Source organism: Sebastes umbrosus, chromosome 16 (assembly GCF_015220745.1).
Source record: "Sebastes umbrosus isolate fSebUmb1 chromosome 16, fSebUmb1.pri, whole genome shotgun sequence".
In the NCBI taxonomy this organism is placed as follows: Eukaryota; Metazoa; Chordata; class Actinopteri; order Perciformes; family Sebastidae; genus Sebastes; species Sebastes umbrosus.
The window spans coordinates 9,422,451-9,449,577 of NC_051284.1; the positions used below are offsets into that span (position 1 = coordinate 9,422,451).

Genomic DNA, 27,127 nt, shown 5'->3' on the forward strand with positions numbered 1-27,127 from the left:
TGTTCTAGCAGACTGTAAACTGGATATGGACCTGAGCCAGAGTTCAGTGTCGAGTTCTCACACAACACTGTTGAGCTGTGCAGTGATAAAATACAGACTCAAAAACACTTTCACATTTTACTCTCACTTTTTTACACTCACTGTGAAAATATATATCTTATTTTATACATTACATTAGTGATTAAATGAGCTAGTATACAACATATTTACATGTTACATAAACGGTATTAGACCTGTGTATGTGAGTATTCTTGGTACTACATTTTTCCGGCTGCAGCTTTGCGTGTAACACTGTTCATTGACACATTTCTACGTAATGTAGCAGATTGCATTCTGTTCACTGCCCCATGACTTCTTACACTGTTTTTGTAAAGAAAATTATTTTTGAAAATGAAATATTTTAATTTTTGCACAAGAATAAGTCCCAATACTGAATTGAGATAAATCTTTATAGTTTATTTAATAAATAAAACAAAATTGCTCAATTAAGCGCTTCATTTTAAATTTAAATTAATAAAATTTGTGAGCTATTTTAATGTTTTGCTATTTAAAATTAAAGTTACGATCTCGAAGATGACTGTTTTTTTCTCTTTGGCGCCACCTATGGCGATAAGCGGTAATTGCAAGTGCATGTTTGGATCTTACTTTCTAGAGATCCAAAGCTCCGCCTTCCACCCACCTACCTTTTCAGTAGTAGTAGCAGATTGATGGATGTCATGGTATTATTGGTTGAAATTGGTTGGTACAAGCTTACATAAGCACACGTCTTATTTTGTTATACAGGAAGAAAAGATAATTTGATTTTGATATAAAAATACGAAGAAATAGATTTTTTGTATTTTATTTTTTGCATATATTGTTAAATAAGTACACAATATGACCAGGGATGTGATCTAAAAGCGTTAAAAAGGCATTTTTTATTTCATCTCGACTTTAACAGACATGTATTTAAATGAAAATCTTTGAGATTAGTACTTTAATACCTTAACATTTTGCAAAATTTAAAAACTATTTATTTCATCTTAATGTGACGTCATCTCAATCCTTGGCAAAAAAAATTACGTAAAACTCATGTAAGTGAAAACTTTTGTAATCTACTGGATGCTCTGGTCCTAAGAGTACTGCTAGTTCAGTCAAAGTAAATCTTGTTTTTTCCCCAAAATTGTCTCCAAAATCACTTTTTCTCCCTTCTTTTCTTCTCCGTTAGATGGCTACATCACTGTATAAACAGCCACTTAAGCCACTGCTGTGCTGACCAATTGCTGTCTGTTTTTCTAGCCCATATCTCCGAACACCCCAACCAGCAACCCAGCCATAAGATCCAGATCACCATGGGGTCGACGGAGGCGCGCGTGGACTACATGGGCTCCAGCATCCTGATGGGTGTTTTCAGCAACGCTGACCTGCAGCTGCAGGACGAATGGAAGGTCAACCTGTGCACCGTGGACACCAGCCTATCAGAGAAAAGGTGTTGAAACGATGTCAGCAGAAGCTCATCATGCAACACAAACACCTCTGGTTCTTGAAATATAGCACGCTTGATGGAATGCTAAGAGGCTTTTTATTGTTCTCTATGGGCAATTTCAACACCAGTCTCAATTTGGTCCTGTTTCTTAAGCCTCCTTTCGACTACAGGAACTTTCCCCCAGAACTAGGAACCTTTTTGGGAACTCATTGCATTTTGACTGCAGGGACCAGAGTCTAAATTAAGTTTCTGAGGCTATGGAAACAGACAACAATGGGCTGAAGGAACCTTTTAGTTCCTTGAAAAGTAGTCTAAAATTAGACTAAAATTACCAGGAACTTCTTGGTTGGAAACTTAGCTGTAGTTTGGTTCAACTAAAGCTGGGTAAAACGAATACCACCTGAATTTAGATAGCAGCAAGTAACCTTTTTTGGTTTTCGAGACCTTCATTATGGTTTTCTTAATTACTTGGCAACAAAAAATGATGACACAGATCTGTCATTCCAGATGCAGTGGTGTTTAATCTACACTAATACCATCTGCTCTTTTGCCTCACTTTACTGTTTTCTACAATCTGAACTGTCTTAATCCTCCCCGTCCTCCCCTCCATCTGTCCTTCCAGTGAAATCTTCGTCCACGGAGACTTGCAGTGGGACATCTTCCAGGTGATCATTTCACGCTCCACCACACCCGACCTCATCAAGATCGGCATGAAGCTGCAGGAGTTTTTCACCCAGCAGTTCGACACCAGCAAGCGGGCCCTGTCCACCTGGGGCCCCGGTCCCTACCTGCCCCCCAAAACCCCCGTCATCAACGCCGACAAAGGATCCGCAGAGCTTTGTGAGCACGCCCTTGTTTTTCTATACTGCTGGGAGAAATATTGAATGCAGACTGTGGCATAATAAGGTATGCACAGCGAGTGTCTTAGGCAGCCGTGCTGGTAATGGGAAGCGAACTGATTTGTAATTCTAATGCGGCTTAATTTGTATACCACTTTTTCAACAGTTGACAAGGTGGTTCAACAACTGAATGTAATCAAACACGCTCATGAGATAATTACAAACAAACAAAAAGCACACGTTTAAAAAAGATCGGAGGCTATGTAAGGATAAAAAAGAACATGATACACCAAAACCCTGATCCTGTTAGCACCGAGCAGAACGCCTCATGTTCAGGTCAGGATGGATAGCTTCTCATTTTGTGTCTCCTAACCGTCTTCGTCACACAGACATGGATGCAGCCCATCACCGCCACTGGCCCGGGGTGCTGAAGGTAATCGCCGGCTGCCACATCTCCCTCTTCCAGATGCCTCTGCCCGAGGACGCCGTGCAGCTGGGAGGATCAATGAGCCTCCATGGCAACCACATGACCCTGGCCTGCTTCCACGGGCCCAACTTCCGCTCCAAGTCGTGGGCTCTATTCCACCTGGAAGAGCCCAACATCGCCTTCTGGACGGAGGCACAGAAGATCTGGGAGGACGGTGAGACAAAAATGTTCGCTGTATAAAATGGTGTTGAAACATGATTACATAATACAAATAATCCATTTTTTGATAACTGTCACATGCAGGCTCCAAAGATGATTCTACCTACATCGTTCAGACACTGGATTTCCATCTCGGTCACAACACTATGGTGACCAAACCCTGCGGCGCACTCGAAAGTCCAATGGCCACCATTACCAAAATAACCCGGCGGCGGCATGAAAACCCCCCACATGGAGTCGCCACAGTCAAAGAATGGTTCAACTATGTCACTGCCATGAGGAATGAAGGTAAACATAAATTTAAGATCCGTATACCTCACCGTGTGGAACTCATTGGGATTGTTTTTACGTCAGGGTTTGCCATCTGATAGTGGAAACACAGAATCTTATTATGATGATTATGACTGACAAAAAACTGTATTAAAGGGTCACATTTTTTTCAAATCTGTCTGAAACAACACCGATAAGGTGACATATACAATGAAACTGGATCTCTTCATGGCCAGTAAGAACTCAAAAAGTGTTGCTCAGTTATATCTGAGAGTGTGAGTGTTTTTATGGGAAGGCAAAAACATTGTTTCTCATGTACTGGTCAATTTTGAGATTTTATGAGTTGAATATGAATATTTTATGAATTTTTGAGTTATTTATAGCATGTCTTCTTTCAGACTAGTGGAAAGAAAACATCCAAAATACAAATTTAGGTGTTTATTTTACAGTTGTCTATTTGCGTCTGTAGATTTCTCCTAAATTCACCAAAGTTACCATTAAATAATGCCTCATTTGTATATCTAAACATAACATTTCAGAAAACTTTTAATACAAAAGATATTTGTCTTAATGTAAGTAATCAACTGGGGACGTTTCATGGTGATATCTATTAGGTAACATTTTGTACCCTATTCACCTGTAGTGTCTTCAGAATGTATTCAATTTTAAAATACATATCTTTTAAAGGTCATTTTCGCAAAATGAGTTTTTTCTCAGTGCCAGAAATCTTTCACCTCAGTAGCACTTACATGCACCAAACTTTCCAATTTCTTTTCTATCTATATTCTGAAGGTTTCTACTGAGGGGTGTGTTCATATATCATTCATAGCCTGATTTATCGAACATTTTATTCCTAAAAACATGGCAAAAAATTGATTTTTCATTGCTGTTGAGAGTATTTTCTGATTTATGGAGTGATAAAAAGAGATATCCAAACTTCCCTTTGTAGAAACCTTTGACTCTGATATGTCAACAAAATGAAACAAGAATTTTGAACCTGGATTTATCCAATGTTCACATTTCTGTTCTGGAAATGTATACATAGTAGCACATACTTGATACAATAATGCCTCATTTGCATATTTAAACATATATTTTCTGAAAACTTGTAATACAAAAATAATTGTGTTAATGTCAGTAGTCAACTGGGGAAGTTTCACGGTGATATAGTAGTTAATTCTTTTACCCTATTCGCCTGGGGTGTCTCCCCTAAGATAGACTTGAAAAATGTGAACCAATCCTTTAAATGTGGATCAGTCACACCCGGCCTTAAAGGGTAACTTTGGTATTTTTCAAACTGGACCTTATTTCCCCCATATTTTGTGTCTAGCTGACTAGTAGCGACAACAATTTGTGAAATTGGTCCAGTATTGAGGGAGAGCGCTGTAGAAGGCAGCTGCAATATGGTGCTATTGGGGCAAGCTGGCGCCGTCATTTATGTCCATTAAAAGTGCTTGTTTTTGTCATGACAGGCTCAGATTGTTATTATAAGTGTCTAACATTATGGAAAGAGTCTCTCTCAAGGAGAAATCTCATTCTGAAATTTGGCGAGTTGACGTGTTGGTGGAATAGTGGGAAACATTCATGGTTGAAACGTGAGTGCCAGCCGGGCAATTTGTTTTGTTGGAGTACAGAAAGGGTAGCGAAAGGTAAAGAAAAATGTGTTATTTCTCTGTTGGGTCCTTTTCATCATGTTGTCAGACATTTATAAGAACAATCTGAGCCTGTCAGTGGCAAAAACAAGCCCTTTTATTGAACGTAACCCTCTCAACTTTCTTTCAACAGCTGCCAGTTACAGCGTTCCCCCTCGATACTGGCCCAATTTCAAAAATTGCTGTCCCCATTAGACACTTAGACACAAAACCATGGGAAAATAGGGTCCAGGTTGAAAAATAAGTTACTCTTAAACAACGTCCCTATTAGAGCCAATATCGATCCTGTGTGTACTGTGATGTTTCAGTACATACACATTGCCCTTTTGGATATAGATGTGGTAGAAGACAATATTGTAGACACCTCACGGTATAACGCAATACAGTTCAACAGCTAACAAGGTGGCAATTGACTGCAAATGGTTGCTTCATTGTAGTATCTTCTCAAACTTTCGACTTGTCTCAACTTCAGACAGCTTTGACTGAAAGAAGACAGACGCAGCATTTTTTTTTTTTTTCCTAAAAGAGCTCCTTTCTGTCAGCCTTTCCTTGCAGCTGCTGCCCATTATCTTAAATGTAAAATAGGTGCAGATAGTATTTAACAAAGCCGAGGAGCAGAGAAGTGTGAACATGACCTTAAACTCGTCTTATCTCTTGTTTCAGAGTTGAACTTGCTCAGGAACGTGGAAGCCAACAACCAAGAGAGCGGAGCGGCTGCCAAAAGCTCGAGTCTGCTGAGCAGCTTCCGCAGCTCCTCCAGCTACAACCACGAAACTGAGACAATCTTTGCTCTTCCCAGAATGCAACTGGACTTCAAGTCCATCCACGTGCAAGATCCCGACGAGCCTTCTCTAACAGGTAGGACTGGAGCCCACGCAGCAATTTAACGGTACATAAAGGCAATGAAGCATCCGTTGAAGTCTTTTCTCTGACTGTTTTTAAGGTCAGACTGGATCCTTTATCACATTAGTCAGCAAATATTGTGTAAACTGTTGCCCTTGACTAACATGACCTCAGCACAATCATGTCAACTTTGCTGCACAGTAGTATTTTATATGTACAAAATTCATTTTTCCAATCTGGTTTTCTACGGAGGCCCTGAAGGAACAAGGAGGGGGAAAAAATCAAAGGTTGAAAGATGTACTTTTGCGAGATCTTTTTCTGTTTCGTTTTTCATATCGGTCAATGTAAAAAATAAAAAAAAATTACATCAATATACTTCCAGGTCAGTTCGGCACCATGGAAACAAACAACCACAACAAGGGAGCTTTGGGAGAGGTTCATAGATTTTATTTTGAAATATAAAGACAAGATAAATGAGACAAGAATCATCTAGCTAGCACTCCCCGTGCTCCCTCCCCCTCACTCCCTGCCGCTAGGAGACTTCTTCGCTGGGAGGAAAACTGTCGGCAGCTACGGAGGCAGACCTTCAGTTAGCAACTGTAGCAACTCCAATTCAGCCAGCGCAAAGCCCAGCACCGGGGGTCACAGCGGGCTGGTGGCCAGCGGCAGTGCTGTGTGTCACCTGTGTAACGGTAGCTACAGAATGTTTGCTGAGCTGCTTCACTGAAGGTCCGTTATAGAGCATCTTTGCTGGTGTTAACACCGGTTCACCCTTTTCTTCCTTTCCCTTGGGTTTTGACCGGAAGTACTTTATCCCTCGTAAAATATTTCTCCGGAGAACGCAAACGTTTCTCGAGAGAACGTAAAAGTTTCTCGTAAGAACGCGAAAGTTTCTCGTTAGAACGCAAAAGTTTCTCGTCAGAACCAAAACGTTTTGTGAGAGAACGCAAAAGTTTCGCGACTGAACGTAAAAGTTTCTCGGGAGAACCCAAAAGTTTCTCGAGAGAAGGCAGAAGTTTTGTGAGAGAACGCAAAAGTTTCTTGGGAGAAGGCAAAAGTTTCTCTTTAGAACGCAAAAGTTTCTCTTTAGAACGCAAAGTTTCTCTTTAGAATGCAAAAGTTTCAACTTAGAACGCAAAAGTTTCAACTTGGAACATAAAAGTTTCTCATCAGAACCAAAACGTTTTGTGAGAGAACGCAAAAGTTTCGCGACTGAACGTAAAAGTTTCTCGGGAGAACCCAAAAGTTTCTCGAGAGAAGGCAGAAGTTTTGTGAGAGAACACAAAAGTTTCTTGGGAGAAGGCAAAAGTTTCTCAGGAGAATGCAAAAGTTTCTCGGGAGAACGCAAAAGTTTCTCTTTAGAACGCAAAGTTTCTCTTTAGAATGCAAAAGTTTCAACTTAGAACGCAAAAGTTTCAACTTGGAACGTAAAAGTTTCTCGTCAGAACCAAAACGTTTTGTGAGAGAACGCAAAAGTTTCTCGGGAGAACGCAAAAGGTTTGCGGGATAACCCAAAAGTTTTGCGAGAGAACGCAAAAGTTTTGCGAGAGAACCCACAAGTTTCTTGGGAGACCGCAAAAGTTTCCCGGGAGAATGTGAGCGGGTTTTTTTTCCCCGTCTTGTTTTTTTCTCGCCTATATCCCCTCAGCGGTAGCAGTAGGTTTCATTCCAAAGATTATCGATCATCTGTAACATTCACACTTCCCCTGACAAAACAGTGTGTCCCAATCCTATACTAATGGTATACACATAGCTGCAAACTTGTCGCTGAAAATGTAAAAAAAAAAAATAATTGTTCGTGTACGACGTTGTTTTTATGCTAATGCTTTATGCCTGCTAATGCCAACGCTACCATCCTTGAGGAAGTTTAAATACTGTATCAGAAGCAACAGGTTTGACCCCTGGTTTATTTTTCTGTTTTTATTTGTTCCAGACGCCAACAGCAAACCGAAAGTGGAGTGCAGCGTGGTGACAGAATTCACCGACCACATCTGTGTCACCATGGACGCCGAGCTCATCATGTTTCTCCACGACCTGGTGTCTGCCTACCTGAAGGAGAAGGAAAAAGGTTTTTGGCTTTTAGATCATCATTCACTCCTCCCTTATCCCCTTCCAGTCTGTCAGTGAGACAATAAAACAAAGTTTTTCAACCGTCCACTTTCTCTGGGACAAATACATGAGTCATCTGCAACAGGTGCAGCAATGAAAAATAATTTTATTCCAGATTGAAAACAGCCTTCAAAGTTCTAACGTCAAGAAAAATGACTCATCAAGCCGTCTACGGAGAAATAACAATATGGAGCACATCTGTCTGCCTCTGTACCTGTGAAGCTGTTTGTATGCTGTTGGACACATTTCAGAGAGCAGCATGAAATGCTAGCAGCTGAGTGTTATTTTCACACACAGCGGGGAGGTCAGAGTGCCCAATGCAGGCAGCATTTTAAGTGGTTTCCCATTGTAACAGAGGAACAAATTAGCACCCTTTATGCCGCATTCTTCACGACAATTACAATAGTGCCGCGACTTTGTTCTGTTGATTCCGCGGCTGAATAGAAAGAGAAAAAGAGGCGAGCGCCGGAGGTTTTCATCAGAGTTTGATCCATCCTGATTAATTAAAGTAGGGCGGATGGGTATTTGAATGTGAATGGAGTCTAGAGGTGCCGACTGTGCTTTCAGGGATATTAATGAATGTTTATTGTGTTCTACTTCTGGATGTTGTTGTTGAGGAATGTGTTCGCCATGTTAAAAAGGAAAACATCAGGGCGGCGGAGCACGCGAAACAGCAGCAACCTCACTGTCTCTCTTCTTCCTCAGCCCTCTTCGCCCCGCGGATGTTCGCGACTCGGCCCGGCCAGAAGAGCCCCACGGCCCTGCACGACGACAGCTCCACGGACAAGGACAAGGACGACGGCATCAACTACACCACGGTGGACTGGAGGGAGTTCATGTGCAACACCTGGCACTTGGAGCCGACTCTCAGGTCAGCTCTCCGCTCCACCGCACACCACAGACATTTGGAGTGTTTTTTTTTCATTGTTGTTGTTAACAGACGCACACCCCTTTTCGTTATGACGGAGTCAAATTTAGTCATTCATGAATAATGCTCACTCGAAAAACTGGCAGAGGATAAAACAGAAAAGAGTGTTTGTGACAGTGTGGAAGCGTCATTCCTCTGTGTGACCTTGTGGCCGGATTCCTGCAGTGACGCACGGGCCCAACTTGCAAGTCTAAATACACAAAGCTGTTGTGCATCATTGTATAAGACTATTTTAGGTTTTAGAAAAAACAAAAACATGCCACACAAATGAAATTAAAAGCACCCTTTTTTTCACACTACGCTAAAACCTTTTTTACAGTAAAGAGTGACTTGTATCCTATATTCTAGGGCTGTGTATTGGCAAGAATCTGGTGATACAATACGAATCATGATACAGGGGTTAAGATTCAATTCGATTATATTGTGATTTTTATTTTTTTTTTTAAATCAAATTTGAAGAAAACTGTCATATAAAGAACACACCACCATGAGCAAAAAAACGTAGAAAAAAAGTTTACGTTTTTATGCAATAAGAACAGCGGGATCTGCATTTTTGCATTTATCACAGTCCCTGTAACATCCAACATCATAGCACTAGTTTGAGATGGCACATACAGTATACTGAGAGGGTGCATATCTTTGAGGTAGTATTGACTGAGCTCATCTTTGCATGTAAAAAAATAATTAAAAGTCATACAGTGTTTTTGAGAATCAATATAGTATCACAAACATAATATCACAATAATCAATATTTTCTATATTTTCTTTGACCCCTACTATATTCTACTATTTATAGTAGAAATAGCATGAAATGCAGGCAGTGTTACTGCTATTTCAGAATAAAGGATGCACTGAAATTCTATTTCAAGTAGGCTTGTGCCAATGGGCGATCGGATCATATATCGAGGATTGGTCTTTCCTACGCCAATATTAAGGCGATTTTAACTAAATCACTATCAGAACTACGATGTTATAAAAAAATCTTTAGAATCTGCACCCTACTGTGCATTCAGAGATGTTTCTTGCAGAGCGGCATGACCGTCCGTTGAACCCCGTTAATCAGCAAGAGTGAATTTTAAATCCTTAATTACAAACCAGTATGCAGTCTGTTTTCCATGGATCTGACACCCCGCATCTCCGTTATCCACATGCCTGATCACCAAAACTTTGCTCTGCATTCCATAAGAGTAGTTATGGATATGATTTGAATTGTGATTTGAGGTCAGAGGTCAAGGGACCCCTTTGAAAATGGCCATGACAGTTTTTCCTCCATAAAATTAAGTGTGAGTTCGGAGCGTTATTTAGCCTTCTTCGGGACAAGCTAGTATGACATGGTTGGTTCTAATGGATTCCTTACGTTTTTTCTAGTTTTATATGCTGCCAGTATCTTCACTCTAGATTTAAAACCCCGCTACAACCTCCGATCCCAAGTTGCATTAATGCGTTAAAGAAATTAGTGGCGTTAAAAGGAATTTACGTTAACGCCTTATTATTGCATTAACGTTGACAACCCTATTCAAAAGTTAAAATTCTCACTATGCAGAAAAATGTTCTCCCGTCAGGTTATATTATCTACTTTTATTATTATTATTGAATTATTATTAGTAATGCATTAATGTGTGAGCAGCATGTTATGTTTCAGCTGCTTGAGATGGAGCTAATTTCATATTTGAAGTCTGTTGGATACATAAATCTGTAGCAATGCATTGTGTTTTATAGGCTCATAGATTTTGTATATGATAACTTCATCTCCAAAGTAACTAGTTGTTAAATAGAAATACAAATACTCAAGTAAAGTACCTCAAAATGGTACAGCACTTGAGTAATTGTACCTGAGTTACATTCTACCACTGTTAGTGAGGATGTTTGGACTGAAATCATTTATCTGTAGATTTAAAACAATCGGAGTTGAAATAATTCTACAATAATTATCATATGTCATTAGCAGAAATATTGGCATAAACTAAACATATCTTCCATCTTCAGGCTCATTTCCTGGACAGGACGTAAGATCGACCCAGTGGGCGTGGACTACATCTTGCAAAAACTGGGCTTCCACCACGCCCGCACCACGATCCCCAAGTGGCTGCAGAGGGGCGTGATGGACCCGTTGGACAAGGTTCTGTCTGTTCTCATCAAGAAGCTGGGCACCGCCCTGCAGGACGAGAAGGAGAAGAGAGGCAGGGACAAAGAGGAACACTAAGGAACACTGAGGAACACTCGTACCACTGTAATCAAAGCTGTGCATACGTTCTCTGCGGGTCACACACACTGGATTACTGTATTACAAACGGCCACTACTGTACAACACGTTTGTCGAAACACTTTACCTGCTACAGCCTGTGAAATTCAGCATAGTCGTTCACTGTGGTGCACGCGCCACCGGCGGCTGTGACTGAAGCGTTTTGCACCAATGTCGTTTTTTCTGTATATTTTGAACAAAAGTAGCAAATGTTTAGGATAATTGGATGCTTTAACGGTGAAACCCTGCCTCTTTTACCTGTTGTAAATGACCTTCGCTTGAAAGTTTATTTTAAGGCTTACCAATATTTCATGAGAAATGATTTTCTTATACCATTGCCTTTTCTTTGTTTCCCATGGAACACATGGTAGATATGCTTTATGTATTTTATAGTGTAGTTTTAAGATATTTAAGAACAGTTCAGTGACAGTGTTCATGATTTTTTGTTTTCTTTTCTTTTTTTGATGTGAACAAATAAATACTGGGAGGTTAAGGCACATTGAGGACGCTATGAATTTGTAATTATCATTTTGAATCACTATTTATGGGTATGTGAAATGCAAAGTCTATAACATGTATTAGCTTGGTGTGTCAAGCTTATTTTTGTCCTTTTTTTAAATCCATACAGTAGAACCAGTGTATATAATTAAATTTCTTAAATATGTTGATTTCCTAACTTAATAAAAATATTGCCATTCAATTTTACATGAAGCTTAGGGGTCTGTTATTTTGTTCAATTGGTTAAAAATAATACTTTTGAAAGGTATTGTTGTTTTTTAGGGCTGTCAAAATGAACAAAACACTCAGTTTTATAGCTAGAGTGAAGATAAACCTAAGGAATCCATTGGTACCAACCATGTCATAATAGCTTGTCGCAAAGTAGGCTAAATAACACTACAAATTTACGCTAAATTTTGGAGAGGAAAAACGTGATTAAATATTTCAATCGATTGACAACCTTAGTTATTTTAAATTGTAGAAATTATGAGAAATTTATGTTAAAGGTGCATTCCAATTCCAACAATTTTTACGCATGCTGTAAAGGTCCGTTTTCTCGTCATGAGGAATACGTGAAAACAGTTTAATAATGTTTTCTATTGCTCTAGAGGAGCTTACTAAAGTCTGAAAATGCTATTGGTTCATTCTGCTGCTTCAGTTTTTACCATATTTTGTCTCTTGTGAGATCCCCAACTTTAGGAGGAGCAACCAGTGGGCGACCAGCGGTTCTGAAAAGTGAAGCCAATGCAGAAGTGCCTTAAACTTGCATTCTTTCTTATAGCCAGCAGGGGGCGACTCCTCTGGTTGCAAAAAGAAGTCTATGAGAAAATGAACCTACTTCTCACTTGATTTATTACCTCAGTAAACATTGTAAACATGAGTTTATGGTCTCAATCACTAGTTTCAAGTCTTCTTCAATACAGCATGATGTTCATTTAGTAAATTATGGTCCCATTTAGAGTCAAATAGACCATAAAGCAGCCATGGCGTTGTCCGGTCTGGGAGTTGTCCATGTTTTCGTCTTACAACTTTAACCCTTTCACAGTGTGTTTTCAGTTCATGAAAGTTAATTGTAAAATTTTGGTTGCCTAAAAATGTCTTAATCAGCGTTCGGTTGTACTTCGCTCCACCCTCTTGTGTCACTTCTGGTTGTAAAAAAACAAGATGGCGACGGCCAAAATGCTGAACTCAAGGCTTCAGAACAGCAGTCCACAAACCAATGGACGACGTCCACTTCCTATATACAGTCTATGGGAGCAATACCATTCCAAATCACATACTTTTTCTTTTTACTTTTAGTACACACTGCAGCTGCCCTTACAACATTTTTATTTTTGCATGCAGTATGCGTACAATTAGGACATACTACTTCTTTATAACATTTCGCCTTGAACTTTTACCCTCTTGCTCATATGGTGCCTTCAAATGAGGTCGTGTTTACCGTGTTCACCAGAAGAGTCCATACTAATGCCCCCCTCTTGTGGTATTTACACCCTCGGAAGTGGAAAGTTTCTGAAAGCTCTGAGTTCACGAGTTGTGACGTGTTTGTTGACGTTGTCAGAAATGGCGGAGGCCTTGGAAGTTCATTTTTTGGTACATAAAAAGTGAATATATTGTGATTTTAGTTGTATATTGTTTTTCTTGGTAATTTTATAATATATCTGAGGAAAATGTTGATATTGCCAACTGCCTCATCTTTTTCCTCTGTCATCATGCCTTTGCATTTCCTGCATTATGTTACCCACTTGCTAGCTTGCTAAATTGTTAGCCTCTGTGGGCTTCTAGATGCCGACAGTAACATTAATATTGCCGTTCTTACGACCTTACCACTTTAACGCCAAGCATATCGTGTACACGACTTCCCATGTTATAAACAAAAGCTCACGAGTTTCATCTGAAGGCACCGATATATCCGCTGTAACAGAGGATTGTGGGTCAGAGTAGCCGGAAAATCACGCTGGCTTACATACTGCAAAATAGGACCGGACACAGTATAGGACATCCTGGTATTTTTTGGCATACTGCATTTGACATACTATGCAGTGAGTGGGACATACTAAATCTTTTTCTGACATGCTAAATAGTATGGTAGTATGGATATTGGAACGCATACTAAATCACTAGAGTGCCCCTTTAACGAAGTTTAGTTCCCGTAGGTGGCGCTCTCTTTTTGTTATACCTTAAAGCAATTGTGACTTTCACTGTTCATTTTTCCAATCTGTGAAATGCACCACTTCATGTGGCGAAGGACTTTCCCCAGGAAACAGCCGTCAGACAGGTGTTCAGAACTTCAAATGAAACTTTAATGAAGGGGGAATGGGTTGTGCTTTTTTTTTTTTTTTTAAATGTCTCATATTGTTTGAATCAAAGCTTAAAACGGCGTCAGCAGAAATACATTTTTCTTTCTTCAGGCAGTAATTTGTTTCTGTTCTGGGTTTTTAGGTCAATTAATGAGCGTGTGTAAGTCTACAAGATTCACTTAGTAATTTATAACAACTTCTCCTCCAATGTTTGTCAGAACACCTCCCTGTCACCTCGCCCCCTCCCTATTCATGAAGGCCCTGCTGTGCTCACCGCGGGGTTTTGTTAATACAGTACTCTGACTGTAAGACTCCCACTACCAGAGCTAATCTCCTCCGCTGTGATATCCCCCCCTCACCAGGAGCCATGTTCCACTTTTGGTTCCATGCCACGCTTTTTGCATTTTTGATGGTTGCGTTGGCGGGTGAAGGAGAGCGCAGTGGCAACGGTGGAGAGGAAGAAGAACAGCATGTCGTCCTCTGTGATGTCTGCTGTGAGATTACAGCTGTGTCACCTGAGGAAACCCAGACAGCTCAGTGTGAGAGCACAAGCTCAAGTCTTTGCTCTTGCTCGCCTGGGCCGGACATTATTTTTGATTTTTATTCAGCCTGCCACACCCTCCCTTTTCCCTTTGAAGTCATTTCTATTTTACATATTTCCCCACACTGTTTTTTCTTTTATTTCTTCCACTTCACAGAGTGTGTACACATTAACATGGAAGCCGAGTGAGTGACCAGTAGATGGAGTCAAAAGCCAGTCGTCCCGCAATCTGAACTCCTCGTTAATGACACATCAGCTCCCTGCGGTTTGCTGTCCTGCTGCTGAATTATGAAATAGAAACAGAATAGAAAGCATTAAAAAGTCATGAAGTGGCCAGAGATGGTGAGCTGCTTCAATCGCCTCCCTCTGTTCATTCCTGGTCCTGGGATCAGTCTGAGCTGCCCACAATAATAGAAAAACCAACATAAAACAATAAGTATAACCAGCATATATAACAGAAACAGTCTTCGTTAATAATTATAATATGGGAGAGGTGGAGTTAAAACAGTCTAGAGCGGCATGCTGGAAAATGAATATTTTATCTGCAGAATACAGAACTTTTCAACATAAAGGGTTTGAAGCTTTGAAGTGAGCCAGATAGCAACTGGTTGAGCTTTTGACAGTTTCCTATATGCAGTTTTTAGGAGAAAATGCTCTTTCCAGAATGAAAGTCTTCATTAGCAGGGAGCTGACAGTGTATAGAAACAAAAGCAGACAGAGAACGCTTTAATCCTGGTCAAAGAGGCCTTTAAACTTCGCCCTATACGCAATACAATGTGCCCATATAGGACAAACACAAATCTACCCGAAAATAGCCTCATAGAAATCATCATTGAACATAATGAGAAGGTTATGTTCTTTATGAGTCGGGTATAAGCCAATTATAAGAACAATAACAATTCTGGGGTTGCCAAGTCGTGAAAATACGTTTTGTTGGTGTTGATCCTCCAACATCTCGCTTTGCCTTTCTTTTTCTTTTTAATTCACCACTCAGATTTGTAAAAAAAAACAACTTTATTAATGACTTGTTAAAGCAGCAGTAGGCAGAATATTGTTGGCATCATTGTGCAAAAATTCCATAATAACCTTTCAGTATATTGTAATTCAAGTGTTCTGAGAGAAAACTAGACTGCTTCACCTCCTCATGGCTCTGTTTTCAGCCTTTAAAACAAATCTAGCCTGTGACGGGAGACTTTGGCCAATCACAGGTCATTTCAGAGAGAGAGAGCATTCCTATTGGCTGTTCATTCAACGGAGGCAGCTGTCAATCACTTGCGAACTCCGATCAAACGGTCAAACAAGCGCTGATCAAATATGAATCAATATTCTGTTACTGTAATGTCTATTTCTCTCCTCAAATGTTTTCAGAAACATCTTGTAGTGTACTGTTGAGCTGTAAAATGAGAAAGTGTGCTCCGACTGGTGGGCGGTGCTTGGTATTTCCTAAACTGATCTCAACATGGCTGCCAGGTCACAAACTTTTTTCATTTTACAGCTAAACAGTACACTACAAGATGATTCTGAAAACATTTGAGGCGAGAAATAGGCATTACAGTAACAGAATATTAATTCATATTTGATCAGCGCTGCCTAGTTTGACCGTTTGATTGGAGTTTGCGAGGGATTGACAGCTGCCTCTGTTGAATGAACAGCCAATAGGAACACTCTCTCTCTGAAATGACCTGTGATTGGCCAAAGATTTTTTTTTAAAGCCTGAAAACAGAGCCATGAGGAGGTGCAGAAGTCTAATTTTCTCTCAGAACACTTGAATTACAATATGCTGACATGTTAATATGGAATTTTTGCCCGATGATTCAAAAAAAATTATGCCTACTGCAGGTTTAATCAGGAGCTGATAGTAATAGATTTACAGCAATACATATAGAAAAATACTCTCTCATCCCATGCATGCACAGCTCCACTCAGTCTAAAATACCCCTATATGCAAGAAACGATTATGTTTTCTTCGCAGCGTTTTACTTTCATTTCAGAAAATGGCTTTTAAGGGAGTATTTTTCACATCTTTTTCCAAATTATCACCGCGCTATGGAAGTCCTCATTAGCCTAATGATGGATAGAAAGAGCAGAGACGTGATACCTTTAAGAATGCTCGAAACCTCTTCAAAGCTGTCTTGGAAAGCATTGCCCTACAGAACAAATGTGCCCATGTGGGACAATAAAGACTGAACTGCATTAAATTGAATACCGCCGAGCGCCATTATGATGTACGGCAACTAAACTGCCTTAATACAAATGAGCAGATTGAGATTTGAACTACTCTTTGATTGACTTTCTAATTGCTTGTTCCACTTCATCAGCCTTTACCTTGATTTAATAACTCGGCGTAACAATACGGGCTGAAATGTTGAAAGGAGAAGCTGATAGATGGTATAATAGTCGGAATGTCCCGTTTCCTGATCAGCGCTGTGTGGAATGCAGCCACACAGAATAGATCAGCGTCTTCTCTCGCTTGGTGGTGACCTCCCTCACTGCCATGTTGTCTGAACCCTCTCGCCGTGAACAGCTGCCATAGCTGCGGTAGCCCTCTTATGTATGCGAGCTTGAATATGGTGCTTCTATACTTTTGCCAAGGCAGCGGGTTCAATCTCCTTGTGCGCCCGCTAGCCAGCAGTTTGAAGACTGTCTCATCAAATACAGCTTGTCAGTCATTTCTCAGGGAGTGCAGTGAAACTTCCAGAAATCTATACATAGAGAATAATTACCCAACTCTGCAGTTCCATTCAGCTCTACATGGAGCTTCTTTTTTAGCATCTTTCAGCTCATTGTTTTGCTTTTATGGCCTGTAAATTAAACCTGCATTAACACATTTTGGCCACTTGGGGTCAGTGCACATGGAAACAAGCTGTAAACATTGACATATTATCACCTTTTAATTAGGGCTGTCATCGAAGAATTGTTCATAGTTAATCGCGATGAATCGCACATTTTTTATCTGTTCAAAATGTACCTTAAAGGGAGATTTGTCAAGAATTTAATACTCCTATCAACATGGGAGTGGACAAATATTCTTGCTTAATGCAAATGTATGTATATATTTATTATTGGAAATCAATTAATGACCAGAAACCCTCACAGGTACTGCATAAAAAAAATTCTCAAATCATAACAAGCTGCAGCCCAACAGGCAACAACAGCTGTCAGTGTGTCAGTGTGCTGACTTGACTATGACTTGTCCCAAAACTGCATGTGATTATCATAAAGTGGGCATGTCTGTAAAGGGGAGACTCGTGGGTACCCATAGAACCCATTTTTATTCACATATCTTGAGGTCAGAGGTCAAGGAGACCCCTTTGAAAATGGTCACGCCAGTTTTTCCTCACCAAAATGTAGCTTAAGTTTGGAGCATTATTTGTATAATAGCAGTATTTTCACTTTAGCTTTAAAACCGAGCCCGCTACAACCTAAAAATCGCAAGTTGCGTTAATGCGTTAAAGAAATTAGTGGCGTTAAAACAAATTTGCGTTAACGCATTATTATCGCATAATATATAATATATTATATATATATATATAACTGCTGTAAGTAGCCTTTTCCACAGTTTGACTTTGACCATATTGTGGACATTGTGAAACAGTTGACAACAGCCAAGAATAACGAAAACACTGTTTCAAACCTGTCAATTCTTTCAGGAAATTACAGGCCTTCAGGATGGCATGTCACACCACTGACCCCCCCTTACCTGTGGCACTTTGTCAGACTTATCTCTGGCAGTGTGAGATAAAGTCTGTTGGGGTTCGCCTGAACAAACTACAGCCGTCACTGACAGTTTCATAACCAGCGAAATGCACATCAACACAACACTCACACCAATTATTGTGCATTGTGTAGTCTGCGAGAGCCAATGTCAGGGTGCAATAAAATCTTGGTGCATGAATCTTCATTGGCAAAATGTCATATGTAGCCTACAAGTCGATGCTTTTCTTTCATATGCATTAATCTGCAATATTAACTTTATATCTTCGCACATTAGCTGCAGTTTTAACCCTCACCCAGGTCTCTTTTTGCTATTGTTTTTGGATGAATTCATCCAGACTGGTGCTTTAGTTGAACATTTCTCAAGGCACAACGTGAACTTTGTATCTCACAGCTTGTTCAGTGACCCACGCTTATTCAAATGTATGTAAACAAGGATGAGAGGTGTTTCATCCTGGGACTATTTGCATTAAATGCCTTATGGGCTAATCATCGCTTATAAAGGGGTGATGGAAATACAACTGATATGAATGTACTTGATTAGGACTGGCGGTACTTATGCTCACCTTTTAGCTGATACTACTACAGCTACTTTATTGTGCCTTTTCAATCAAGCAATTCTGACTAATGCATTCAAAGTCAGCAGAATCGATGCTAACACAATGGGTCTTTCATTCAGGATCAATTCGTATAATGGCAATAAGTACTACAGGTCAACAAGACCTCACATTAAATTTGATAAAATTTCCCCAGTGACCTCAGAGCACACTGTATCCCTCCTAAACTGAAACGTACTAAATGGGGCGCAACCAGGAGAGTGCTCTGTTCTTACTTCTTTTAGACCTTAGAGCAGCATTTGAGATTTGATCATGAAATTTTAATCAAGTCACTTAAGCACTGAGGTGGGTATCTGGCTCAGCACCGAGCTGTCTCCGATCCCATCTTTCTAATAGACCTTTGTCTGTTAGACAATTCGTCTCTTGGAGGCACACGGCTCTTAAAAAAAGTCCCGCAGAGCTCAGTTCCGGGTCTCGTCCGTTTGTTCCTCTACAGTACAAGCTGCCACTTGGAAATGTCTTTTAATAACACTGTACGTCTCTCCGAAGGTGCGCAGAACATACCAATTTATACAAGCTGTTACAACAGTGACACATACATCATGAACCTATACTGGATGTCTTGATGGAAGTCAAAATCTTTTTTAAAAAACACTCACCTCTTACTTAAAGGGGATTTCTGTAAATTCTTACATGTATAAACGTTTTATAATAGTTTTTTATTGCCAACGTGTGAACAAGTTGTAACCTAATCTAAAAAATTAGACCTTCTGCTACTTTCTGGGTTTCCTCTTTCAGTCTGTAGACTGCTTTTAATGTGAAAAACCCAGAAAAACCTTCCTGCATTCTTCACATTAAAAGCAGTCTACAGGCTGGTAGAGGAAACCCAGAAAGTTGCGGAGGTTCAAGTTTTTTAGGTTAGGTTACAGCCAGTTCACACATTGGCAATAAAAAATTATTAAAAACGTTTATACGTGTAAAAACCTACATACAGTCCCTTTAACATTATTTTCAAACTGAGAGATCTTCATTTTTGACCTTTAGTTTTGACCTTTTTAGTTTACTTTACAATAGGAGATTATTACACTGTAATATTGTATGGGCAAGCGCTTAACCCACATACAATATCTTCATAAAATTCTATACTGCTGCAGAAACGTTTTGTCAGAATAGCAACTTTCTCAGAATCGTGCTGCAATCTTCACCACTTTTATACCTTCATTTTAAAGTGAAGTACTTGAGACTTGCCAGAAAGCTTTAAAAGGTTGTTTTTTTTATATGTAATTCTCATGTTCATTTTCACATAACTAGACAAATCAATAACCTTTACCTACCAATGTATCGTACATCTCGAGGAGAGTGAATAAAAATTTAATTGAAATACCAATTTGAGTCCAATTATGGAATATGAACATGTATTACTGACTGATTCTCTGTCTTTGTCTATATAAAGAATGAGACTCAAAAGTGCTTTGATGTCAAGAAGCATTTGTACTGAATAATCCTGATTTTGTCTTTAACCTTTTCTGCCATTATCTACAGCAGCCTAACTTGCAAAATCATGATGTGATTAGGCATGTTAAAGATATGCATGTTAATTGATATTTTATTTTGCATTGTTTTAATTCATAAATATTTTTTTGTCTTTTAGATGAGTTTTTTTGAGATAAGGTCGTGGTGGGTTTCTACCTCACCTGAACATGTATTTTATTTTCTGTTTATTACACGGCTTTGTTGAATACTCGATTCTGATTGTTCAATTACCGTCGCCATGGGTGCAATACGGACTCTGGCGGACCGTTTTTGTGTCAAATTATTGATTTTTTCAGTAGGTAGCCGTGTAATAAGTGGGATAATGTACAGCTATAGCGGGTCATTGTTGTGAAAGAAACCCCTTCAGGAAAATGAGAGACCCCTCCGTGCGGCATCGCCCTGTCGGGGTTTCTTTCACAACATTGACCCGCTAGCTGTACATTATCCCTGACTTACTTTTTCTCTGTCTGACCTTTCCTCTAATAAAAATAATGTGCAAATAAAACATGAACATAAAGGTCATATGTGTAAGTGTTTTGTGTCGGACACTGACTGACATTGAAAATTGCCTTTAGAGGCTAGTAGGTCGAAATGTATTCACAACTTATCTATATAGTATTAGTAGCCAATCTGTGTTCATCTTATTTTTGTTTTATTTTATTTTTATTTCTTTTATAATTATAGGTTTTTATTACAATTTTTTTTTTTTTTTACTTTTCCATCCCCCATGGCTGATTTCCATTATACTTTTATTAAACAACAGTTATCTTTATTAGGGCTTTGGATCCCCAAGGTTTGAAATTATTTGGATGTTATAATTTTATTTGGAGAGCATTTTAAAGAACAAGGTATAAACAAACATCATGACAAATTACATGGAATTAGACAAGGTAAAAGGGACACACCGAAAAGGTCATTGATTATATAAAATCCATGGAGAAAGCTCTTTTGGAGTTTATTCATCAGGGATGATTCAGCTTCTAATGACAGGGGAGGTTCATAACAAGTGATGTGTGCTTTTAAATGTTTTTGTTGTGAGAAATTGGACTGTTCAGTGCTGAGAGGAGACATGAAAATAACATGACAGATAGGGAGGACGGGAGGATGACATACGACAAAGGTTCCAGGGAAGATTTAGAGCATCATGAGTTCACGGTTGCGTTTTAGCCGACGGACTCAGCAGGAAGCCACTCAATCCATCTGTGCTGACAAACACCCATCAATAATGAAACCAACGGGAAATGGAGAGATGATCTCTTCTGTCAGCGTGTTTAAATCCTAACAGCTGCCAGATGTTGAAGAGGTGTTTTGACTGAAGCAGGAATAGAGAGAGTTACAGTTGTGTAAAATAGAATTCTAGACTCTGAACAACGACACTTTCACGTGACAGTGACAACAGTGACAGTTTAACTTTTTTGATTTGTAACTGAAGTATCCAACTCTCTTTACATGAGAGTCTAGAGTTAGCTCAGCATCACAGAAGGGAGAGTTTGGTAAGCCTACTTTTGCGTACAATGTTGGGCATTTGTGAAACTAACGACATCCCTGTTAGCATCAGGTGTACTTTATGTAGTGCTAATTAGCAACTGTTGGCATAATAACACACTAAACTACTGTAATATGATGAACATGGTAAAGATAATACCTGCTTAACATCATTTTAGCATTTTCATTGGGTCGTATCTAGAAGGAACGCACAAATTGAAAAAACTCTTGCGAGACTTGCTGCCCGACAGCCTGTTCCAACCTTAACCATTCAAGGTCAATGCGTAACCTTAACCTTTCAAGGTCAATGCCTAACCTTAACCATTTAAGGTCAATGCCTAACCTTAACCATTCATGGTCAATGCCTAACCTTAACCATTCAAGGTCAATGCCTAACCTTAACCATTCATGGTCAATGCCTAACCTTAACCATTCAAGGTCAATGCCTAACCTTAACCATTCATGGTCAATGCCTAACCTTAACCATTGGAGGTCAATGCCTTACCTAAACCATTTAAGGTCAATGCCTAACCTTAACCATTAGAGGTCAATGCCTAACCTTAACCATTTGATGTCAAGTAGAGGTGCTTAGTATTTCCTCAATAGATCTCAACATGGCTGTCGGGTCACAAACATTCTCAGTTTACGAGTGATTGACAACAGCCTCAGATGAATGAACAGCCAATAGGAACGCTCTGTCTCTGAAATGCCCTGTGATTGGCCAAAGTCTCCCATTACGGGCTAGATTTTTAAAGGCTGAAAACAGAGCCATGAGGAGGTGCAGAAGTCTAGTTTTCTCTCAGAACACTTGAATTACAATATGCTGAAATGTTATTATGGAATGTTTGCCCAACGATGCCAAAAACATTCTGCCTATACTGCAGGTTTAAGGACTATAGGCTACATGCCAAATTCCCAAGCATGGATGTGGAGAACAAAAACGTTTAAAGAAGAATTACACACTTCGAAATGAGCATCTTGCAGACATGACTATGGCTATATGTCAAAGATTAAATGCAAAATGCTGTCTACTATGAGATTTGACTGTGTGGTAACTTATGAATATCTTATAAAAAGTGGAGCAAAGCGAGGCTGAGAGAATGCAACAAAGTGAAAGACCTTAGGCTGAACTTTTGCGGAACCCTGCCCCTGTTATTGTCTGCAGAGGATTACTGTCTGACGAGTTTTCAATTTGAACAGAAAAAAGGTTGTACAGTATGGAGAAAGATAGAAGCTGAACCAATTTACAGCAGCGCACTTAATGCCAAGCAAAGAATGTGGCCACACAAAGGCTACGCTAAGATATGAAAGGATTAAAACAGAAGTTTCACCTAAATTCACTTACATTATAACACTGGATAGTTGAATCAGGGCAGCCCCGACATCCTGGGTATTGTTCAAAAACCAGAAAAGTTCTGGAAAGGCATTACCTGTCAAAATTGCAAGTTCTCCTCATCTGCTTCCTGTGGAGGAAACGTTTATAAGTGGCCTCAGCAAGGTGATCCCAGTTCACCCTTACACACACCTCTTTCAGAATTTAGTGTGAAGCGTGTACATCGTTAGCCTCTGTCACCGCGACGAAGAAGGGTCAAAAAATGGCAGAATTCAGCAGAAACTGGCCCACCAACAACGATTCCTGAACGAGGATCCTGAGAAAAACTGGTTGACAACAAATTTTTATGTTAAATACCAGAAATAGACCTCGACACAACCCCAGAGAAGTGATCATTTTTAGATATAATATCAGAGAAAGAAAAGTCACTTTGAAGCTTTCGCAGAAGGTTTTCAAAGCCTCCCAGAAGTTAAAGATGCAAGACAGTGATCCAGAGCGATACATTCACAGCCGAGAGAAGGGGGCAGACAGAGCTTTAAAAATAACTGATTGATGTCGGACATATGGAAGTCTATTTCTTTCCCCCACCGTAGAGCTGAAAACCAGATGCCAGAACTACATCAGACTAGAATATCATTTTCCTGAAAGATTCATTTCATATTTAAAAAGTTTCAGCTCCTGACATGTAGGCGTGAGATACAGACATCTTACCACCTTATGAAAGTTTGAGCTACATATTTAAGGGGATAGTTTGGGTGTTTTGAAGTGGGGTTGTATTATTCATAGTCGGTGTATTACCTACAGTAGATGACGGTCGGCGTGCCCCCAGCTTGGAGAAGCAGATAGGAGTTACCTACACCAGAGCAAAGCAATACTATTTTGTTTATTTAAATTTTTTATGTGGTGCTTTATTTAAACCTGCAGTAGGCAGAATATTTTTGTCATCATTGTGCAAAATTTCCATAATAACCTTTCAGCATATTGTAATTCAAGTGTTCTGAGAGAAAAATAGACTTCTGCACCTCATGGCTCTGTTTTCAGGCTTTAAAAATCTAGCCCGTAACAGGAGACTTTGGCCAATCACAGGTCATTTCAGAGAGAGAGCGTTCCTATTGGCTGTTCATTCATCCGAGGCAGCTGTCAATCACTCGCAAACTGAGAAAGTGTGTGACCCGCAGCCATGTTGAGATCTGTTGAGGAAATACCAAGCAACTCCCACCAGCCGGAGCAAACTTTTCATTTTACAGCTAAACATTACACTACAAGATGTTTCTGAAAACATTTGAGGTGAGAAATAGGCATTACAGTAACAGAATATTGATTCATATTTGATCAGCGCTGCCTAGTTTGACCAACTGATCAGAGTTTGTGAGTGATTGACAGCTGCTCAGAGACGGCAAGGCTCCAGCTCGGCTCTGATTGGTTGTTTTCCTGCGTTCTGGGAAATCTTGCAGATGCCATTAGGAGCGCCCAGAGGCACATGATTTTTTTCAGATTACCTGTCTCTAGCACTACTGTCAGGATATAGTGACGTAACGTTTTATAAAAATAACTTTTTTTAAATCATATTTGCTCCAATTCTACCTACTGCAGCTTTAAGGATTCCATTAAGTGTGGTAGCCTACATAAAGCTAGATTTTTCTTGCTTTCTTTCAAACACTGAGGGTGTTCTGTATCTCTGTGGCTCTGCTCTGCCTCTCGAAATGTTTCCTTAACTAAAGCTCAAGGCTGCATAGCCCTACCAAATTCCTCAGGGCCTGCTATATTTGCCAACAATAAGTTGGGCGATCAATTCTGCTGAAAATCCATAGCAACGGGTCGTTAACACACCACCTCATCAGAGTTTAGCAGAAAAAATATCGAGTGGATGCCTGTCACTATACGAAGCTAAAGGAGCTTCACTAACAATCCCACCTTTTCCCTTCCAATCCTCTAATGAAACCTTTTCATACTCTCTCATGATGTAATATAGTACAACTGTAGCAGTCCATCATTGTTACCCTCCCAGATGCACATAAAGCTCTAATCCTGATCATTAAAAAAAATAGCGGAGCAGAAGTCTGTCACAGATTATAGGCTTGCAATCACACAAAGTAAAACCATCTCTCGGGTGCTGTGTGCACTTAGATGTTTGAGAGTCTCTATTTATAACCTCTATTGCTCCTGACAGAGTGATGGTTATTGGAAGAGGTATAAACCTGTCTATACCACTAAAACCCAGAGTGCGTCTATGGTATGAAGGTTGTAGGAGTCAGACAAGCACCGGCTCCCTCAGGCCAGCTGTGAGGAGTTAGTGGTGACTACTGTACTGGCTCACAAAAATCATCTCTGACCCATCTCCAATCCTCCAGGAAAAAGGAGCGAGGCCTACTCCCCTGTCCACAGAAAATTAATCTGTGCCAGTATATGGCTATCTATGAAGATTTAACATGCTCGGGGAGGCTGGCACAGATTTGAAGGACTGAGTTCTGGCTTTATATTGATTTTCATGTTGTTGTTTTGTATCTCGGTGATGTTTCTTACCAGAGGCGAGTGAATCCAACTCAAATTGTAGCAACTGATTGTAATATAGCCCGCCGCTACTGTGACCTAATTAGAACAAAAATACACACAAATCATAAATATAGCCATGATTAACCCTCTGAGACTAACTTTACTGTCTTTCAGAGGCTGTGGCAGGTTCAATTTTAGAGCGAGAGTGAAGCTTCAGATATCATATCAAACTAAAAAAACCTAGAGAATAAATTGGTATCCAGGGCATGGTTGGCTAAATAACGCTTCAAAGTTAGGCTAAATTTTGGCGAGGAAAAACTGGCATGGCCATTTTCAAAGGGGTCCCTTGACCTCTGACCTCAATAAATGTGACTGAAAATGGGTTCTATGGGTACCCACGAGTCTCCCCTTTACAGACATGCCCACTTTATGATAATCACATGCAGTTTGGGGCAAAAAAAAACGTGTGTTTGAATATTTCTGCATACTGGGGTCCCTAAACAGTCTTGGAATAACATAAACTAAGTATCACTATAAAGCTGAGACTCTTGTGGATCCAATGAGCCCACTTGTATTCATGTGTGATGATGTTAGTCCCCATAGTAGCCATTTCATTGTAGTGAGACCATTCTTTGTATTATTTGACCTCACTGTATAAAATGACCTGTGGTGACCTCTAGGATAATCACAGCCTCATGAAACTTTACAACCACAAATTAAAGACCTAGAGCGTTCAGAGGATGGATGGCTTTACTATGTAGATCGACAATAAGGGGATTTATGAACAGTTTCCAGAACAGAAGCGCTCGCCATGAAAATACCCAAAAATTGCCAAGAAATACAACTCTTGCAGAAATCTCCAAATGTCAAAAGTTTTCGATACCAAATCACAGCATGGCTTTTTCTATGGTGTTCCTCAAGGTCTTGGTGTCTAAATGTGGTATTTTGTAGGGATTTTTTATCATTGTTTTCATCAATTCTCCATTGGTAAAAAAAAATGGTTAACCCCTTAAAACTCCGACGGCCCGGCTGCTATTCTGTCTTTCAGAGGTTGCAGCAGGCTCATGTCATGCTAGCTTGTCGGGAAAATCGCTAAATAACGCTACGAAGTTATGCAAAATTTTGGCGAGGAAAAACTGGCACAGCTATTTTCCAAAGGGGTCCCTTGACCTCTGACCTCAAGATATGTGAATTAAAATGGGTTTTATGGATACCCTGACTTGACACACAGCGCTGAGCTGAAATTAATCTTCTGGTTCTCAGCTTTCAGATGATGTACACTACTTCTATGGGACATCTACTGTTGACCTGCTATCTCCCCCCTAAAGACCCCCTGTCCTCCACCCCTGGCTTGGGAACCAGAGGGTCGCCGGTTCAAATCCCCCGCATGGACAAAGTACTGAATGTGAACTGGTCGCTGGAGAGGTGCCAGTTTGCCTCTTGGGCCGAGGTGCCCTTGAGCAAGGCATCAAACCCCCAACTGCTCGGGGCGCCTGTCAGGAGAAGAAGAAAGGCACTTTATTGCTCTGACATCTCTCTCATTAATGCATGTACACATAGGTCCTGTTTGTGCATGTGTGTGTCCTGTATATAACAGGGATTAATGAAGTGCCTCTCTTCTTCTTCTATCATAATGTTCTAATAATGTTCTGGCCATGCTAGAATGACATTAAATGGAC

At 40.0% G+C, this 27,127-nt stretch overlaps 1 protein-coding gene across 12 annotated transcripts in view; it reads left to right on the plus strand.

The window, feature by feature from the left end:
• Positions 1 to 11,705, plus strand: part of kiaa1109 (KIAA1109 ortholog) — a 108,498-nt gene extending 96,793 nt beyond the window's left edge. For 10 of the 12 annotated variants that reach the window (XM_037746751.1, XM_037746758.1, XM_037746756.1 and 7 more), the window contains 8 exons: positions 1,279 to 1,468; positions 2,088 to 2,305; positions 2,694 to 2,945; positions 3,035 to 3,238; positions 5,536 to 5,730; positions 7,649 to 7,783; positions 8,530 to 8,695; positions 10,739 to 10,955. In XM_037746751.1, the coding sequence (XP_037602679.1) occupies positions 1,279 to 1,468; positions 2,088 to 2,305; positions 2,694 to 2,945; positions 3,035 to 3,238; positions 5,536 to 5,730; positions 7,649 to 7,783; positions 8,530 to 8,695; positions 10,739 to 10,955 (1,577 nt within the window). Of the gene's footprint in view, positions 1 to 1,278; positions 1,469 to 2,087; positions 2,306 to 2,693; positions 2,946 to 3,034; positions 3,239 to 5,535; positions 5,731 to 7,648; positions 7,784 to 8,529; positions 8,696 to 10,738 lie in introns of all 12 variants that reach the window. The other 2 variants (XM_037746754.1, XM_037746752.1) reach the window with 1 other exon arrangement.
• Positions 11,706 to 27,127: the final 15,422 nt, after the last annotated feature.